We start from the raw sequence: 18,491 nt of genomic DNA on the forward strand, positions 1-18,491 counted from the left end.
GACGTGCAGATCTGTCCTCACAGAGGAGGGAGAGCTTGTACCTGAATAAAACCTGGTCTTAAAGGTGCCACTGGACTGTTTTGGACCAGGGGCCCGGGAGGGGGGCCTCTACAGCTCACCTGGCTGCTTCTTGCTCTGACTGAGGGCTGCTGGGAGCAGGGGGTGGGGCTTGTTGCATGTGTCCGCCCCCTGGGCTCTTTACTGCCGGAGCTCCACTCCTGTGCGCTCCTGCAGGAAATGACCCCTGACAGCAATTTACAACATATAAAAACGAGAGAACCAAGGGGAGGGAGGATGGATGGATGGATCAAGGCCAACCAGCAGATAAAAATAGCCTCATAAGGAACAGGATCAAGTCTCAAAAGCTGTCTGAAAAAGATCAGGTCTAAGTTCTAGGCAGGGAGTTCCACCATCTTTGTGCCTCCACATCATCACGTTGCAAGAGGCTTTCATAATAAAAAGCTGTGAGGTTGCTGTCACATGTGGGGTTGCCAACCTCAAGGCATGGCCTGGAAATAGGGTTGCCAGCTCTGAGCTGGGAAATTTCTGGAGATACAGGGGTGGAGCCCGGGGAGGGTGGGGTCTGGAGGGGGGAGGGACCTCAGCAAGTTATAATGCCTTCGAGTTCACTCCCCAACTGTCCTCCCGGTCACCTGGAGATCAATTGCAATTCCAGATCTCCAGGCCCCACCTGGAGGTTGCAAACTCAACCTGGAAATCTCCCAGCTTTCATGGATGCATGGATGCTTATGTGTACCAAAGCTGGAAAATAATGTATTGTCCTGTTCACACAAAATGGTGACCACTTGTATGAGGAGGATTTAGGATTAGCAGGTCCCCCCTGGCCACTGGCTGGGGATGAGGGGTGGGCAGGGGTTGCCAGATCCAGTTTGGGAAACACCTGGAGATTTGGGGGTGGAGCCTGGAGAGGACAGGGACCTCAGTGGGGTGCAATGTCACAGAGTCCCCCCTCCAAAACAACCATGGGAACTGATCTCTATAGTCTGGAGATGAGCTGTGATTCCCGGGGATCAACAGGTCCCACCAGAATCACAGCTCATCTCCAGAGTCCAGGGTTCCCTCTAAGCTGAGTTAGTGTGAGCCGGCTCACAGTTTTTTAGCCTCCGGCTCACACATTTTTGTCTTAGCTCAGGAAGGATGGGGCTCCAGAGCAAACTGATTTATGGAGTCACCAAATCGCTCGCTCACAACTTTAATGTCAGAGGCTCACAAAGTAGAGTTTTTGCTCACAAGACTCCGCAGCTTAGAGGGAGCACTGGGCTCCAGACGACAATTCTGGGGGGGTCCCCAGTCTGGCATCCCCAGGAGGATTGCCCGTAGCGTGCTCTGCCGTTCTCTGGGTTTGGAGCACCAGAACTGTAACAGCAGCTTTGAGAACGGATGGGAGCATTTCTGGGGTTGGGGTTGCCAACCTCCAGGCGGGCACACAAAAATATATATCACTGTGTACAATAAATATATGTTTACAGTAAAACAACTTATTATTATTATTATTATTAACAATAATAATAATAATAATACCTTTCAATTTATTGATCGCTCAATCTGGCAGAGCTGCTGGCTCTGAGCGATTTACAGGTACACGGTTTCACACAAGGGACTAACAATTTCATAGGGGTAAGGGAGGACAACATATAATTCTTTAAAACGCACACATTTTGCAGCCAACGGGGATTTTGTTCAGCTGTAGGCTTCAGACGTGTTCTGGGCGGCATTCACTTTTCGGCTTGGCGACGTTGGTTCTTCCTGGGCTGCTTTGAATCGTAGCGCCGCACTGCCACCGCCTGGCCGGATTGGCCCATTACAGGCTTCTTAATGCCGAAGAGGTCTTTTTATCAGGCTTCCAAGCTTACGGGCTGGACATTCCATTCGCCAGCTAATACCTCCCCTATGGGGGTTTAGTGTGCCCACCCTCTCTAAGGAGTGGTACCCATTTTATCTACTCGCCGACGCTTTCGAACCGCTGGGTGGACAGCGAGCTAGGGACAAGGCTGGTAGCTCACACCAGCGCGGGCTAGAACTGACAGCAACTCTGTTCAGTTCAGATGTTAACCAGAGGATAAATCCTCTGTGCCACCGCTCCCCTGTGCTTTCTTCTTCTTCTTTTTATATTTTTTCAATACTGTTGTCTAAATACTGGTATCAAATATTATCAAAAATAAATTTCACCCAAACAATACATAGAGAAAAATATGTTTCACCCAAACAATACATCGAGTGCAGGTTTACATTCAGACAGCACCTTGTCAGTAGCACTATCACTAGTCCCACGGGGCTTTAGTAATTTACCTGTTTCGAATGAATCTTTTTCAAGGACCGTGGTGTTTATATAAAGGACATAAGGCGCAATAATTTTTCTTGGTGAGCACAAAAGCTCTTAAGATAGCAGCATTGTCTAGGGTCCCATCAGAACCCTTGCGGCAAACATAATAACCTATCTAAGACAGCATATCTTTCAAATTCTATCAGGTAGCTGCAAATTTGGGGTTCTGCTCTGGAGCCTGGAGTTCTCCCAGAATTAGAACTGATCTCCATACTACAAAGATCAGTTCCGCTGGAGAAAACGGCAGGTTCGGAGAGTCAGCTTTGTATCTGCAGAGCTCCCTCCCCTGCCCAAATTTCACCCTCCCCAGGCTCCACCCCACAAATCTCCAGGAATTTCCCAACCCAGAGTTGGTAACCCTAGACAGTCCTCTGTAGATGGGTCTATTCCTGAAGCCAGGACCTACAGCAAAAAGAAAAAAAGAAAAAAAGAAAATGCTAGTGGTTCTTAGCGGCTGCAGAGTTTTTTCAGTGAGCACTAATTGTTGGGAGATGATCCTAACAAGACGTCTGATGTTAAGTGCTTGAAGCAACATGCGAGTCCATATCCTTCAGCAGACAATAGGAGGGAAATCTGTGGGAAAACACGCTGAACGCCTCGGAACGTCTCACAGCTGAGGTTAGTGGAGAGCGTGCAAGAATGATATGCTTTTACAAGCATGTTTTCAAGGAAGTCATCAGTTGGCTTGCGGGAATCTTAGCTTTCATTCTTGGGTAAAGCGGTTTGCAACCCCCTGAGGACGCCAAGAAAAATCTGAAATACAATTATCTATAAAAGCCATAGCCAGGACAGAGTTTCAAATTGCTCTTTATTCCTTGGGGCTTACAGCCCCCATTGCCTTGCCTCTGTTCCTTCACCATATCAGATATTCCAAATTACGAGATGACCCAAATATCCAAGCCAGATCCCTTCTTTCACATTCTGAACACGACAGAGCAGTTTCCTTGGCGGGTTGTCTTTGTTGTGTGTGTCAACAGTCACACCCAACTGGGCTTTTAGCCTTTAGAAAGAAGTATGATGCAGAGTGGATGGATTTGGCACCTGATTGTCTTCTTCTTGATTGGATTCAGTCTTGGGTTTTGTTTCATTTGGCTTCGAAGGGATCGGGACTGTTGAAGAGCCTCCCAAGCTGTCAGTGTGTGGAACGAGCCAGTTTGGAGAAACATGTTTGGTGAAGAGATCACTGGCAGCCCAGCTAGGATTGCCAACTCCTGGTTGGGAAATTCCTGGAGATTTGGGGGGGTGGAGCCTGGGGAGGGTTGAGTTTGGGGAGGGGAGGGAACTCAGCAGAGATGGGACGCCATAGAGTTCACTCATAAGAACATAAGAGACGCCAATGTTGGATCAGGCCAGTGGCCCATCCAGTCCAACACTCTGTCAGAAAGTGGCCAAAAATACCAGGTGTCATCAGGAGGTCCAGCAGTGGGGCCAGGACACTAGGAGCCTTCCCACTATTGACCCCCACTCCAAGCACCAAGAATACAGAGCATCACTTGCCCCAGACTGAGAGTTCCTATCTATACCTTGTGGCTAATAGCCACTGATGGACCTCTTTTCCATATGCTTATCTAATTCCCTCTTGAAGCCTCTTGAAGTTGTCTATGGTTGTAGCCGCCACCACCACCTCCTGCAAAGGGCTTTTTTTTTTTTTTTTGGAAAAGAGGTGCCAGAACTCTCAAGAGGGAAATGAAGTTTTCAATCTGTATACTGAAAACTCATGAACTTTTAAACATTCCAGATCTCCGTTTCAGCGCGTCCCCCCAGAAGAAAAGCCCTGGATCGCATAGAGCACAGTCTCCTCTTATGCACAATTGGATCAGCCAGATTGTAACAATGGAACGGGACTCGAGATGGTGATGGAACAAGGGTGCGTGGCAGCTCTAGTCTGGTAGCTGCAGAAACGTGCTGCAGTTTAGGGCCAGGCGAGCAACTTTTGATGCAAAAAGGCTTTTAAGAGGCAGAAAACAAGAAGTGACGATTTCCCAACTCCATTCTGGTGGAGGCTGTGCTGTCAGTTCCTGATTGCTACATGGTGCCTCTGTGAATGGAAAGATGGCACCCTTGCGGTCAGGAATTGTTTCGTAGAAAAAGAGCTAGGGGAACTCATTAGCATAACTCATTAGCATATGCCACACCCCCTGACATCACCGGAAGTGTGTCATAAGGCCACACACCCCACCCCCAACGGTCCCGGCCGCCGCCGCCGGCCTTGCAGCTCCACTGCCAAGCCCCATGAGGGGCCCGGCGGTGGACCTGCAAGGCCGGTGGGAGTGCAAGGAAGGCCCTCCCTGGCCCCAGGCAGGCAGGGGTGGGGAGAGGCAGGGAGGAAGCAACTTACCCTCCCTGTTCTCCTGCCTCCTCCTGGCTGAATGAGGGCCGGAAGCAGGGCGGCCGGAAGCAAGGGGCGGGGCTTCGTCATGTGCCCCGCTCCCCCGCACCTCACCCGGGGGAACTGCGATCCCCCGCGATCCCCCCGAAATGACCTCTGCTTGCAGTGCAACCCTATGCTGAGTCAAAGCTCGCTCATTTCACTGGGCTTAGAACGGAGTAACTCTGCATTGTTACTGTTGGCCATGGTGTGCTCAGCATTGGTGTCTGTCTGCGAGACTTAATTTGGGCCAAGGCTTCCAAGGAATGGGACTCTCTTTTAGGTGCCAGATCTCAGGGAACGAAGAGCATTGTCATCCCAAAAAGAGTGCTTGAACATGTGCAGAGTGCTTTTCTGTCACTACCAAATCATTACAAGCCAGTTTGAAGGGCAGAAGTTTCAAATCAGAAAACATAATTGGAGGCCCTACAGAAATAAATTACCGCTTATGATGTTTTATAGGTTGCAGAGGCTGAATCTGCCACTTCCTCCTCGGAAATCCATAAATTCACATAATTGATTTTTGAAGTCTTAATTAGGGTGGCTAACTCTTAAACGTATCCCTGTAGCTTTAATATCAGCTTGATCTGCCAGTAATTATCAGGTGATGTTATTTAACTTCATGTCATGAAAAAGTTTAGCCGCCCATTTACACTCAGTAAACCTCTGTTCAAGGAACAGGACATTTCCCCCCCTGTTCGGTTGACAGGATCTCTTTCCTGAACAATATTGCTGCAGAATCAAACCATCATCAACAAACCACAGGTTAGCTCTTCTGCAAATTAAGGTAAGCCACCTTAAGGCTTCACAAATCCACTAGAGGTAGAGCTCTTCAGTTAAGGAGGAAAACCCTCTTCTCCTTAGCATTTTTAGGAGCTGGTAGAGCCTAGTGGCTAACAGAATAAACTGTGATCCAGAAGGCTACCAATGCAAATTTCATGTCAGCCACAAACCTACAGGGGCCTTAGGCAAGCCAGTTTCTTTGAACTTTAGTCCACCCAATCTACAACTTAAGGGGCCTACATTATAGAGCTGTTGTAAGGATTGCTGTACGTATACATGAATTCTCTGAATATTGAACGCATTACATAAATGCTAAGTGTTATTATCTAATATGCTGTTTATTTATTTATACTTTAAATTTATGGATCGCCCAATCCCTGAATACACAGGGCTCTGGGCGATGTACAGCAGGAGTTAAAACCCGCAAACGTAACAATAATAAAAAATTATTAAACAAGTCATTCTGTACATTCTTAAAATAATCTCCCGATGGCGTCACTAATTTGGTCTTATGCCCATTCCGGACTGTGCTGTCACCTCACGGGCAAGATAAGGAGGAGGCAGAAACGAAAAAAGATGGAAGAAAAGGGGAGGGTGCCGGCTATGATGGAAAGTAACCGTTGCTGCCCTCAACCAAAAGCCAGGTGGAACGTCTGTGCCTTACAGGCCCTGCAGAATTGCATTAAGTCCCGCAGGGCCCTGGTGGTGTTTGACAGAAGAGAGTCCCACTGAAAAAGCTCTCGTCAAGGGCAGCTGGATGTCTCTGGAGCCCGGGATCACCGGTAGATTGCTCTCAGTGGAGTGGAGCGCTCTCCTGGGGACACACCGGAAGAGGCGGTCCCGGAGATACATGGATATGTTGTGTTAGGAAACAAAGCTATATGCCCTGTGCCTGTGAGAGAACGATTTGGGAATCCCACCTGCATATGTACTAGCCACTTTGAATTCTATACGCTTTCAGGTTTTTGAGCCATTTCCCCTCTTTCCTGCCCCCTCTTCAATCCCTCAACAGCCAATCGACCTGATAAATACAGAATGTGCAGTTTATGTATGCAGAGTAATGATTAACGGCAATAAGACCCCAATAACTGGACTGTTCAGTCCTTGAAATTGACTTGACAGGTGTTCCGGTATGCGCCGGAGAGCATGCTCAGCCTTCATTTCTTTCCCTTTGATTTATGCCTCTGGCCTCCCCAGTAATTCTGAGGCTGTACCTGGAACTCTAAGAGATTACGGAAAATAACCATGAGCCAGAAGGAGGTCTCGCTTGCTAATTAATTATTATCAGCTAATAATGCTGACTCTGTTCCCCACAGGGACTTTAATGCTGAGGAAGCTCAGGAATCAGTCAAGGGAAGAAAAACAACAGGAGAAAGTACACACTGCAAGGAGACAAGGGCTCTTTAATTACACGGCACTGTCCTCCAACTCGCAGCGCACAGATTGAAATCTGCCAGCAGGGAAAGACACAGAAACTGTAATATCCTGAGGGGGATGGACATATCTTTTGCTGGAGGAAGATTATTGGAAAACAGTGATTAAGATGATGGAGTCAGCTATTATGAGGATGCCGAGGGGAAGAGGGTGTTTTTTCCCTGCCATTGTACATTCCACTGGGTCTCCATATCGCCAGCTACCAATCATCCACAATTATATTTCAAGAGGTTTTCCCTTCGTTTTCTGACCCCTTGGATTGATGAAAATGCACCCTGATTTGACACATGTATTCTCAAAGGCAACCTCCATTGAATTCAGAGGGACTCCAAGTAAATGTGATCAAGAGTGCAGCCTAAGAATCAGAGAGAAGGAAGACCAGTAAAGATGTATCATCATTAGACGGCGCAGAACTGTGACCCTAGGAAAATCCAGGATAGAACAATGTCCAGCAAGTGTGTTGTCATATTTCTTGGTCGTTTTAATTTGCTGAAGTCACAGAAACAGTTATCAAAAATATACAGGTTTTATTTGAGTGTCAGCAGTTTACAGACATTGCATTTGGCTCCACTTGGGGGCATTTCAGGTCCTGGGAAACTTCACCTTCAAGTCAAAGGCAGGTTCGTCCATGCTAAACCATTTGTTGAGTGTTGCAGCCTAAAAATTCTGTCCTCAGTGCAATGCGCTTATTCCAGCTGAGTGGGTGTATTCTCAAATACCTGGTAAAGAGTGGGGGATCCAGGAGATTCACTACTGGGCTGGAGTAATCTTGATTTCCCTGGAAAATCTGCAAGGATGGAGACATGATTGTTCTTTATTTAGGCCTCTAAAGCAGCCAGGAAGAGAGTTAAAGGTATGCAGGGGCTGGAATGTACCTCAGAATCCAAAGGAGCTACAGAGACAGCCAGTGGGAAAGAACAGTGTATATTTTGCATGCAGAAGTTCATGGGCTCGCTTCCGAGCATCTCCAGTTTAAAGGATGTCAGGTAGCTAGGCTTTAGAAAACCCCTCCTGAGACCTTGGAGCATTGCAAACAATTCAAATGGACCATGCAGACCTAGGTGGACTATGGCCAGCTTTCTAAATGGTTATGATCACAGGGCGGGAGTTACGATTGTCCAAACCAGGATGCAGCATAGTGATTAGAGTGTCAAACTAGAACTAGAGGAGTCCTACTAGGTTCAGAATACCTGCACAACCATGAGCTTGCTGGCTGTCTGGGAGCTCAGGGCTCAAAACTTACTTCTAAGGTGCAAGAGCCTAAGATTTGGATTGCAGCCGCGCTGGAACAGGGTGAAGGTTACTGTAGCCTGGCATTCTGTTTCCAAGCTCTGCTAACCACATTCCTGCCTGTCTCACTGTGCCATGGCAAGCAGGACTACACCTTCCACTGTGGACCCGGAAGGGCATAACTCTGTTTAGAATGGCCCTGCCAAGCCTCCGTGTTCTCCCATCTGCTCTGCAAGAAGTGGCTGCGGGTAAACGAGGGGCTTGTCAGGATCAGCCACACAACATGGCCTTCCCTGCACAGACACAAAGGCTTAGAGGTAGACCAGGGAGTCATCCCTGGTCATAGTAGAGTTATGGGGTAAAAGGGGGATCCTGTGGTCTTTCAAAAGTATTGTAAACCTTTCCTGTCCAATGGCTTTAAGTTCTCTTGCTCTTTTCCCTTACCTTGTCCTTCCCGTCTTGAAGAACAGGAGTCCACTGCTTGCCATCCTGGCTGCATGAGAGAGAAAATTCCCTCACATACATGTGGGTGAAGGCACTCTTTGCGCCTTGGGTCACAATGCCGGTCACTCGCATGGTCTTCTGGAAGTTCACCTGAAGCCACTCGTTTGGGCTGTTTGCCTGCGGAAGGGACAGAAACGCCTTCAACATGGCCTTCCCTGCACAGACACAAATGCTTAGAGGTAGACCAGGGAGTCATCACTGGTCATAGTAGAGTTACGGGGTAAAAGGGGGGTCCTGTGGTCTTTCAAAAGTATCGTAAACCCTTCCTGCCCGATGGCTTTAAGTTCTCTTGCTCTTTTCCCTTACCTTGTCCTTCCCGTCTTGAAGAACAGGAGTCCACTGTTTGCCATCCTGGCTGCATGAGAGAGAAAATTCCCTCACATACATGTGGGTGAAGGCACTCTTTGCGCCTTGGGTCACAATGCCGGTCACTCGCATGGTCTTCTGGAAGTTCACCTGAAGCCACTCGTTTGGGCTGTTTGCCTGCGGAAGGGACAGAAACGCCTTCAACGTGAGGAAAGCCTGTCCTGTTCCCAGGACATTTCAAACTACTCTGATGTTTGTCATTTAGATGCCTTCTCAGGTTTATTTCTACTGCTATGCAGTGAATTGAGAGAATGAAATTTGCATAGATTTCTATGGGTGAATATATATGCAAACGCGTGTATTATTTTTCCTCCTGGGATGTATGAAGAGCCCAATTAGAGCTTTCCCATTTTTAGCTAAACCTGATGTGTGCAGAGCTAAGGACATTTGCAGCCTAGAACCTGGGGTTGCCAACCTCCAGGCGGTGGCTGGAGATTTCTTGCTATTACAACTGATGACCAGGTGACAGAGGTCAGTTCACCTGGAGAAAGTGGCCACTTTGGAAAGTGGACTCTGTGGCATTTTACCCCATTGGAGTCCCTCCCCTCCCCAAACCCCGCCCTCCTCAGGCTCCACCCCCCCAAAAAAAATCTCCAGGTGTTTCCCAACCCAGAGCTGGCAACCCTAATAGAGCCATAGCCACACTGTGTATATTCCGTGCTGGAAGGCTGTGTACAAATGTACATGCAGACAGAAGCTGTGGCTCTTCCTACTCATCCATGCTTCAGGCAGGCTGTCCATTTTGCTTCTCCCGCCAAAACCCTTGCATGTTTATTTGAGCAAACACTTCTTTTAACACTTTGTTTTTAAGAGGTGTTGAAAAATTGCTCCCAAGATAAAAAGGGAGGTAGCTTCAGGAGTGACACAGGAGTCAACCAATGGGTGTTGCATGGAGCCAACTTGGCTGGAAGCCAGTAGAACGCATTCCCCTTGAGCTTGATCTGGGTGGTGGCAGTTAGCAGAAGGAACAGCTTGGCTGCCACTTGCTTGCCTGCTCCCTCTCTCCGTATGACTGTGGCCACTGCTGCTTCTAGCGGCTGTCACTGCTTGCTCACTGGGCAACTGGACAGCAGCGATACCCCTAAACAGCAACAGGAGCTGCCACAAAGGAGGGAACAAAGCGGGTGGAGGAGGACAAGGAGACAGCAACGGCAATGCATAGAGTGTGAGGACTAAATCTTGCGCAAGAATCCCCCAAAGCCTAGAGCTGGCCTTGCCCATAGGATTGTAAACTGTTGTCCTCTGTGATGCACACAGGCACCCACTCGTGCAGAGAAACCCCACAGTGATTCCACTGAACAGAAAGCCAGCCACACACCTCTCTTCCTCTCCCCCACACGCAGACGTTACCTTGGGCCTCCATGCATTATTTCTCCCCTGCATGTTCAGGCGGGCCAGAAAGGGAGGCCAAGAGGAGACCACATTATCAATGTAGGAGGATGCTGAGATCTGCTGGTTGGAGACAGCTTTGCTTTCCATTCCCAACGGCATGGAACAACCTAGGGCAAAGAACAGAGACAGAGAAGTAACCCTCGGCAGTGAACTGTGGGCCGAGAGGCCACGTGTGCATTATTATTTCCCAATGTTGGGCTTTCTGCTCCAGTGGCCTTTTTTGTATTGGCTTAATGGGGGATTTTTTCCCTATGGGGGGAGAAACAAGAACTTCCTGCCTAGAGCTCTGGGGAAGTTTGGGACTCAAGACTGATTCTTGTCTGTTTTGGAGGGACTGACATCCCATATGGCAGTGGTGGCGAACCTATGGCACGGGTGCCAGAGGTGGCACTCAGAGCCCTCTCTGCGGGCACGCATGCCATCACCCCAGCCAAGCCCAGACCATCATTAAAGTGTCGAATTCTCTGCCAAATAATTTTAAGTAAATGAAAGCATTTGGGATTGCTTTCCTTACTTTGTTTGGATCATCTTCAGTTAATGTATGAGTTGTTTTTTCTAAAGTAAAACCTCAGTATTCAGGTTAAATTGCCGTGTTGGCACTTTGCGATAAATACCGTACGTGGGTTTTGGGTCGCAGTTTGGGCACTCGGTCTCTAAAAGGTTTGCCATCCCTGCCATATGGGATGCCTTTCTTTTCATGAGACAAGTTGCTTGCCCCCCTTTTTTCTATCCCTTCTGACCTTGTTTCTATTTTGAATGTAACCTTTTAGAACTTTTCTGGGGTTCGTTGTATGCCTCAGGCTTAGTAGTTGATCACCCCCCTCCCAACTGAAAGGGGAACTCAAGGAAGGACAATGTGGACCTCTCTTACACCAAGGCAAACCCTCAAAACACTGGCTGGTGGCAGTGGACTACTACCTCCCCGCCTGCCCAGGGGTTAAGTGGAGCAGGTGGAAAGGAAGCAGAAAGGGTATGAAGGGGTGTGTGTGTCAAGGCAGTCTGCAGCTCTGCAAAGGAGAGCTGTGGTTGATCCTCCCACCCCCAAACCCCGCTTCTGTGATATCCCCCGTTTTTCTTTCTTCCACATCTCTGTTCCTAAACTGGGTCTTGCTCCCCGGTCATACCCACAACTTTACAGATAATTTTCATATCTTTGGTCTACCAATACTTTTCTTTTGACCAAGTTTTGGGTAACTTCTATCCTTTCTCTCCTGCTGCTGTTTTCTCTGAAACTCATTGCCACTTGACACCCAAACCTTTCCCTCCTTTCCACTGCTTTAAAGAGCAACTGAAAGAGCTCTTTCCTTTGGGGCCTCTGTCCTCCATCTCTCCTCTTCTTTGTTTTCTTCCTTTTGTGTTTCTTATTTTATCTTTAGGATCTTATCTATTTTTGTTAAGACTGTAGGCGAGGATTCTTTTTAAGTATATCGTCATTGTGTAACGTCTAGGTCTGAGCTGATTTGTACACTAATTATCATTATTAACAATTTGTCATATGCTGATGTAATTGTGAAAATCAACCCTGTTTCTTTTAAATCCGAATTCATGTCTGACATACTCCTTTGTGGATTATAAAGCTAGTCACCTATAAGGGCTCCCCATAGGAAAGAATGAACCCTTAGACAAAAAATCATTTGGAAGACCAAGTGATATACCCTCCAGGTTCTAAAAATCTCTTCCAGTAAGGATGGTCTGTCCTCCAAGTATACAGCTTGTAAAAGACAATACATTCTGGCTACATTCAGTCATAACAAGAAACCATGGCTTGTCAACACTGGAAATCTTCATGCCATTGTACTGCCTGTCTATCCTGTCTCCTCTTTTGTATATGACTTGGGAATTAAGTCTACCTGGTCTGCAACAACCCATAGTTTGTTATTATATCAGAACCACAAATTATGGTTTAACCCACACTTTAGTCTTGAGGGGGTGTTAAGTGCCATCCAGTTGCTTCCAACATGGCAACCCTATGAATTAATGACCTCTAAAATGCCCTATCATTAACAGCCTTGGTCAGGTCTTGCAAGCCAAGGGCTGTGGCTACCTTAATTGAGTCAATCCATCTCATATTGGGTTTTCCTCTTTTCCTTCTGCCTTCAGCTTTTCCTAGTATTATTGTCTTTTCCAGTGAGTCCTGTCTTCTCATAATGTGAATGGCAATAGCCTCAATTTGGTCATTTTAGCTGCTAGAGAGCACTTACAGGGATGAAATAATAGTTTGTGGTTCAGATATTCATGACAAACTGTGTTTTGAACCAGGAAATCCAACTGGGGACCCAATGTGATGAGAGGGTACAAACCCAAGGACTTGAAAAGCTCACTGTCCTAGTGGCAAACCATGGTTTGTGATTAGGTTTGAAGGCAGCATTGAAGAGTTGTGGAAATTCATTTGAACATGTATTCTTTGCGCAGAAAATAAATGTCTCAGAATGCAGCAAGTCTGTATTCAGAACCCTGTCCCCAGTCACCACCCCGTAGAATGTCCGCCTGTTTCTACCCATGCATTCAGGATACAGTGTGCACCCACTGATAGGAGCAGATTAACTCCTGGTAGACACTGCTCTAAACAGCCATCCCCACAATAGCAGAGAAGACTAGAAGGGACAGATACTCCAGTAACAGCAAGATCTGGGCATTCACACTGGCAGTGCTTGGAGGTTCCAACCAGCTCTGCTCTATTTGTGGCTGGCTACAGTGAATAAGGAAGATAAAAGCCTTTGTTGCCGTACTGTTCAGGTCACAGCCGATGAGCTCCATGCGCAATGTAACACGGATGCTGTAATGCGTCGGGTGGAGGCGGATATAGCGGGCTATGATGGGAGGGTCAAAGACGTTGTGCTTCACACTTGCTGCGTCCACGTTCCCAAAGAATATCTGCAGGCAGAGAGAGAAACAGCCCCTTTACTCTGGTGTACTGGGAGGAGAAAAGATTATCAGGGGTAGACAGATCCTGCTTGGAATCCATGCTCTAGTACAGAATGTACCCTGAAAAAGGTCTGGAAATTTCAGTGGGTCCAAAATGCAGCAGCCAGGCTATTGTCAGAGGTTGGTTGCGGGGCAATCATCATGCCTCTGCTGCAAGATCTGCCCACTCGCTGCCTGTGTGGTTCTTATCTTCATTTTAATATTAAGAATTTGTAAAGGGTGTTTTATTATTCTGTTGAAATCCAGTGTGATGGTAGTGATTGATCACTGCAGACTCTAGTCTGGGTTGAACCGGTTTTGATTCCCCACTCCTCCACATGAAGCCTGCTGGGTGAACTGGGGCCAGTCACAGTTCTCTCAGAACCCTCGCAGCCCCACCTTCCTCCCAAGGAAGAGGAGAGGGAAGGGAGAGGAAGGGAAGGCAATTGTAAGCCGCTTTGAGACGCCTTGGGGAAGAGAAAAGCGGGGTGTAGAAACTACTCTTGTTGTTTTTGCATTGTTTTTACTTTGTGAAAAACTGTGCATGCTGTCCTGAGCTCCTTGAGTGAAGATCAGCAGGCAAATAAATACATCATAATAACATTACAACATTCTCTACCATGAAAACCTGAGTGCCAGTGGAAGCAGGTGAGCCCAGCCAAAACGATGCTCTTTCGTATGAGACTTGTATGTCTTATGAAAGGCAAAGAGCTAGGAAGGGCACTGAAGCCCCACCAGGGATCCCAAAAAGTCCTGCTCTTCCCTTTCCTCACCCTACCACAGCTTCTTGCATTTCAGTAGTTGCCTCCACACTCTGAATCCAGTGTCCTCAGCCTTAGGGACTAGCAACTTGGCGAAGATATTTGTTTTAGTCAAAACTGCAATCCTCAGGATGCTAAATGCTGCACCCCGTTCAGTATTTGCATGTCTCCAGTACAATCCCCAGTAAAAAAAAAAAACAGGTAGCAGGTGATCTGAAAGACTCCTTCCTGAGATCCTAGAGAGCCGCTGTCAGTCAGAGCAGCAATACTGACCTTGATAGAACAAAAATCTGACTCAATACACTCCTGTTGTCCCCACTCAACTCCACCCAATATATATGTACAGTACTGAACGTGAAATGGCTCGATATGCACCTTTAAAATGATCCCAAGAGTCAAAATCTCCTTTCCTTGGCGCCACCATCCTTGCCCTTCCTCCTCTGCTTAAAGACGTACAAAGAAAGACCACTCACCATTCGGGAGCTGGTGGAATTGCCCTTATACTCTTTCCACTTCCGTCCATCCAGGCTGTGGAGGATGACGAACTGAGAGACATAGAGGGTAGAGAACTTTTGCCGGGCTCCTTGCGTCTTTATCCCATGGAGGATCTTCGGCCGTAGGAGGTCCACCTAGTCAACAGTGTGAAGGGTGGGAAATGGTAGTATGGTGGTTTAAGAGGCTGCCCTTTCCCCGAGAGTCTGGGAAGTCTTGTGCCTAGGATTTCATTCATGGAGGGCTCATGGGCTTTGCATGCAGGAAGTCCCGGGCTCAGAAGATCCGCCAATGTTGGATCAGGCCAAAGGCCCATCCAGTCCAACACTCTGTATCACACAGTGGCCAGAAATACCAGTGCCATCAGGAGGTCCACCAGTGGGGCCAGGACATTAGAAGCCCTCCCACTGTTGACCCCCCCAAGCACCAAGATGACAGAGCATCACTTGCCCCAGAGTCCCTATCTATACCTTGTGGCTAATAGCCACTGATGGACCTCTGCTCCATATGCTTATCTAATTCCCTTTTGAAGCCGTCCATGCTTGTAGCTGCCACTATTTCCTGTGGCAGTGAATTCCAAGTGTTAATCCCTCTTTGGGTGAAGAAGTACTTCCTTTTATCTGTTCTAACCCGACCGCTCAGCAATTTCATGGAGTGCCCACGGGTTCTTGTATTGTGAGAAAGGGAGAAAAGTACCTCTTTCTCTACCTGCTCTTTCCCATGCATAATCTTATAAACCTCAATCATGTCACCCCTCAGTCGTCGTTTCTCCAAGCTAAAGAGCCCTAAGCGCCTTAACCTTTCCTCATAGGGAAAGTGTTCCAACCCCTTTATCATTCGAGTTGCCCTTTTCTGCACTTTTTCCAAAGCTATAATATCCTTTTTAAGGTCCTTTTTAACTCCCGTGCTCAAAAGATCTCAGGTAACTGGTCTTCGTGCCTGAGAACCTGGAGAATGGCTGCCTGTCAGGACAGACAGTCCTGAGTGGGTCTGACTTCCCATGTAACAGAATGTGAGAGTTTGCGTTTACTGGGCTATTGAGAGACAGCAGGCAATGCTTACCCACAGCAGGCTTTGAATCCCCTTGATTTCTGCTGCCTGAGGGACAGTTTTCATATAACAAAGTCCATATGGCCGGTATGTGGCCAACCACAACAGCTTGCGGTCAGACAGCCGCCTGGAGTTCTGTTCTGGGAATTAAGGCCCATTCTGCATCTAGGATTTGCTCCGCTGTTTTACCAAACCCACGTTGGGACAGAAATTCCCCTCTACATTGCGTGCCACTTTCACTTTGATCGATTGTGGGATTTTATGGCAGTGTCCAGACTGCGCGCCAGTTTCCCTTCATTTGATCTCTCGGTTCTATGGTACTGTCCGCATAGATTTATGGCCGTTTCATGGCCATTCAGGGGTGACTTTACAGTCAGTGTGGTCGGCCCCGGGGTATCTGAATGTGGTTTTCAGCTGCATCTCTTTCTGTTCCAGTGTGGGTTTGGTAAAACAATGGAGCAAATGCTAGATGCAGAATGGGCCTAAGTGTTCAAGTGTGCATGGGCCTGGTTTGGATTGGAACTATGGCACATGAGGAGAAAGGGCTTTCCCTCTTCTCCTATGTCATTTTCTTGACCTGAAACTTACCCTGCTGGGGAAACTTACATGCAGCTATTAGCACATGTAAGTTTCCCCAGTGGGCGTTGTGACTCCCTGAGGACATTTCAAGTTGCAGGGGTGGGGGTGAGTGGGTAATGGTATAAGGAAGGGGGATTTAATCCCTCTCCTCACACGGTACTGTCCCAATCTGAACTGGGCTTGCACATACATAGGAATACATCTGTACAAAATCCCAAAGGGAGACCTGTGGACTTTGTAATGTATAAATTGGTCTCCTGAAGTATGTGCAAAAGATACACGGCCAGTGGCTCATCTTGTTCTGAGGATGAAAAGAACTTAGGCTGATTCTGCCTTGGCTTTTCCCTCCATTGTTTTACCAAACTCACAACAGAACAGAAAAGGTGCAGCTCAAAACCACATTCAAATACCCCGGGGCAACGCCATAGTGACTGCAAAGTCACCCGTGAACGGCCATAAATCTATGCAGAATGTACCATAAAATCCGATGATCAAAGAAAGTGACAGCAGCATGCAATTCAGAGGGGAATTTCTGTTCCAACGTGGGTTCGGTATAACAAGAGAGGGAAAAGCCAATGCAGAATCGCCCCTAGTCTCCCTATGGAAAGGGATAGTTTGGCATGAGAATCCAGGTTTTTTTAGCTTCATGCAAATGTAATGTATCTAGCACACTTTATCCCACGATTTCAGAACCGTGGAGTTCTAGAGTGATATGTACAGGGTTCAGTCATGTAGATCTGTTCTGCTAATGATGCCTTCCCTTTGTGCAAGTTCACACTGTCAGCTCCATGCCACCCCAACTAATCCTCTCTTGCACCCCTAATTACTTGTTCAACGAAGTATTTGCTTCTCTGTTCCAAACCCATTTCCCAACTGAGTTCTAATATTAAGGGATAAGAAGAAAAATCTCCCTCTATCCACTTTTGCTGTCCTGTGCATAATTTTATACATCTCCATCATGTCTGCCCCTTAGCTCTTTTTTTTTCTAGACTGAAAAATCCCAGACTCTTCGCAATGTTCCCTCTAAGCTATGGAGTCTTGTGAGCAAAAATTCTACTTCGTGAGCTACTGACATTAAAGTTGTGAGCGAGCGATTTGGCTACTGCATAAATTAGTTTGCTCGGGAGCCATTCTTCCTGAGCTAAGACAAAAATTTGTGAGCTGGAGGCTAAAAAACCGTGAGCTAGCTCAGACTAACTCAGCTTAGAGGGAACATGCCTTTCCTCACAGAAAGGTGCTCCAGCCCCTTAATCATCTTGATTGCTCTCTTCTGTACTTTTTCTGCTGTACTCAGGCCCCGGTCACACGGGGGGGGGGGAGCACGGCTAAAGCGCGGCTTTTCTGAGCCGTAGCAAAATAGATGCGCGGCGGTGGGATCAGACAGATCCCCCGAGCCGCCGCACAGTTGCTCCCCGGCACGATCAGATGCTGGGGGGGAAGCCGCGGGACGGAGAGCGAGGCAGCCAGCTGCACATGTGCGCGCATGCGCAGTTTGGCCGGGAGCCTCGAATGCTGTGGAAGACGGGCGCGCCGGCGATCCCACGGCCACCCTTGCTGTGGAGCTTCAGGTAGGTAGTACTCTTTTCTAGTTTTTTTTTTAATGCGCGTTTCCCCCCGGAAAGGATGGATCGGGGACGGGTGTGCTCCGCTTCCCAGATGTTGCGGTGTGATTGCACTCATTTGATGTGCCCCAATCCATCCCCCTTGCGGGGCAAAACCTCCCATGTGACTGGGGCCTCACTTACTCTATGAAGCCTACCTGGATCCAGGAATTGCCGTTGTCAGTGCTCCAGGCATTGATTGACCCTGAGTTATCCAGACGGGCCAAACTGGAGACCCATTGATCTTGGAGAGAAGAAAAGGAGAACTGAGATCAGAAAGGGGGCATCGTAGCACGGGCAGGTGAATATCCCTCTCTCTCAGACTCCCACCTGCCTAAGACGTGTTATGAACTGAGATTGCTCAAGACCACCTTGAAGAAACACAGCCATACTGTTCTGAGGACCAGACCTGCACAATCTGTGTGTTACACAGGACATTCCCATTTAATTTCCATTTCGTGGTGGAAAGTGCTGTCAAGTTGCACCCCAACGTGGCAACCTCTTAGGGTTTTCAAGGTAAGAGACGTTTCAGAGGTGGTTTGCTGCTGCCTGCCTCTGTGTCACGACCCTGGGCTTCCTTGGTGGTCTCCCATCCAGAGGTCATTTTGGGGGGGAACGCGGGGGAACGCAGTTCCCCCGGGTGAGGTGCAGGGGGCGGGGCACATGACGAAGCCCCGCCCCCT

The 18,491-nt window shown here is 47.9% G+C and overlaps 1 protein-coding gene across 1 annotated transcript in view; it reads right to left on the reverse strand.

Moving 5' to 3' along the window:
- Window positions 1-7,341: 7,341 nt before the first annotated feature.
- Window positions 7,342-18,491, reverse strand: part of F8 (coagulation factor VIII) — a 44,021-nt gene continuing 32,871 nt past the window's right edge. The window contains exons 15-20 of the mRNA XM_015426522.1: window positions 17,967-18,052; window positions 14,560-14,715; window positions 13,151-13,295; window positions 10,380-10,528; window positions 8,970-9,146; window positions 7,342-7,716 (exon numbers count right to left, since the gene is read on the reverse strand). Coding sequence (XP_015282008.1) covers window positions 7,561-7,716; window positions 8,970-9,146; window positions 10,380-10,528; window positions 13,151-13,295; window positions 14,560-14,715; window positions 17,967-18,052 — 869 coding nt within the window. The 3' untranslated portion in view covers window positions 7,342-7,560. The remainder of the gene's footprint in view (window positions 7,717-8,969; window positions 9,147-10,379; window positions 10,529-13,150; window positions 13,296-14,559; window positions 14,716-17,966; window positions 18,053-18,491) is intronic.

The sequence above is a fragment of the Gekko japonicus genome, unplaced genomic scaffold (assembly GCF_001447785.1).
Source record: "Gekko japonicus isolate JY-2015 unplaced genomic scaffold, Gekko_japonicus_V1.1 scaffold1313, whole genome shotgun sequence".
Taxonomy (NCBI): Eukaryota; Metazoa; Chordata; class Lepidosauria; order Squamata; family Gekkonidae; genus Gekko; species Gekko japonicus.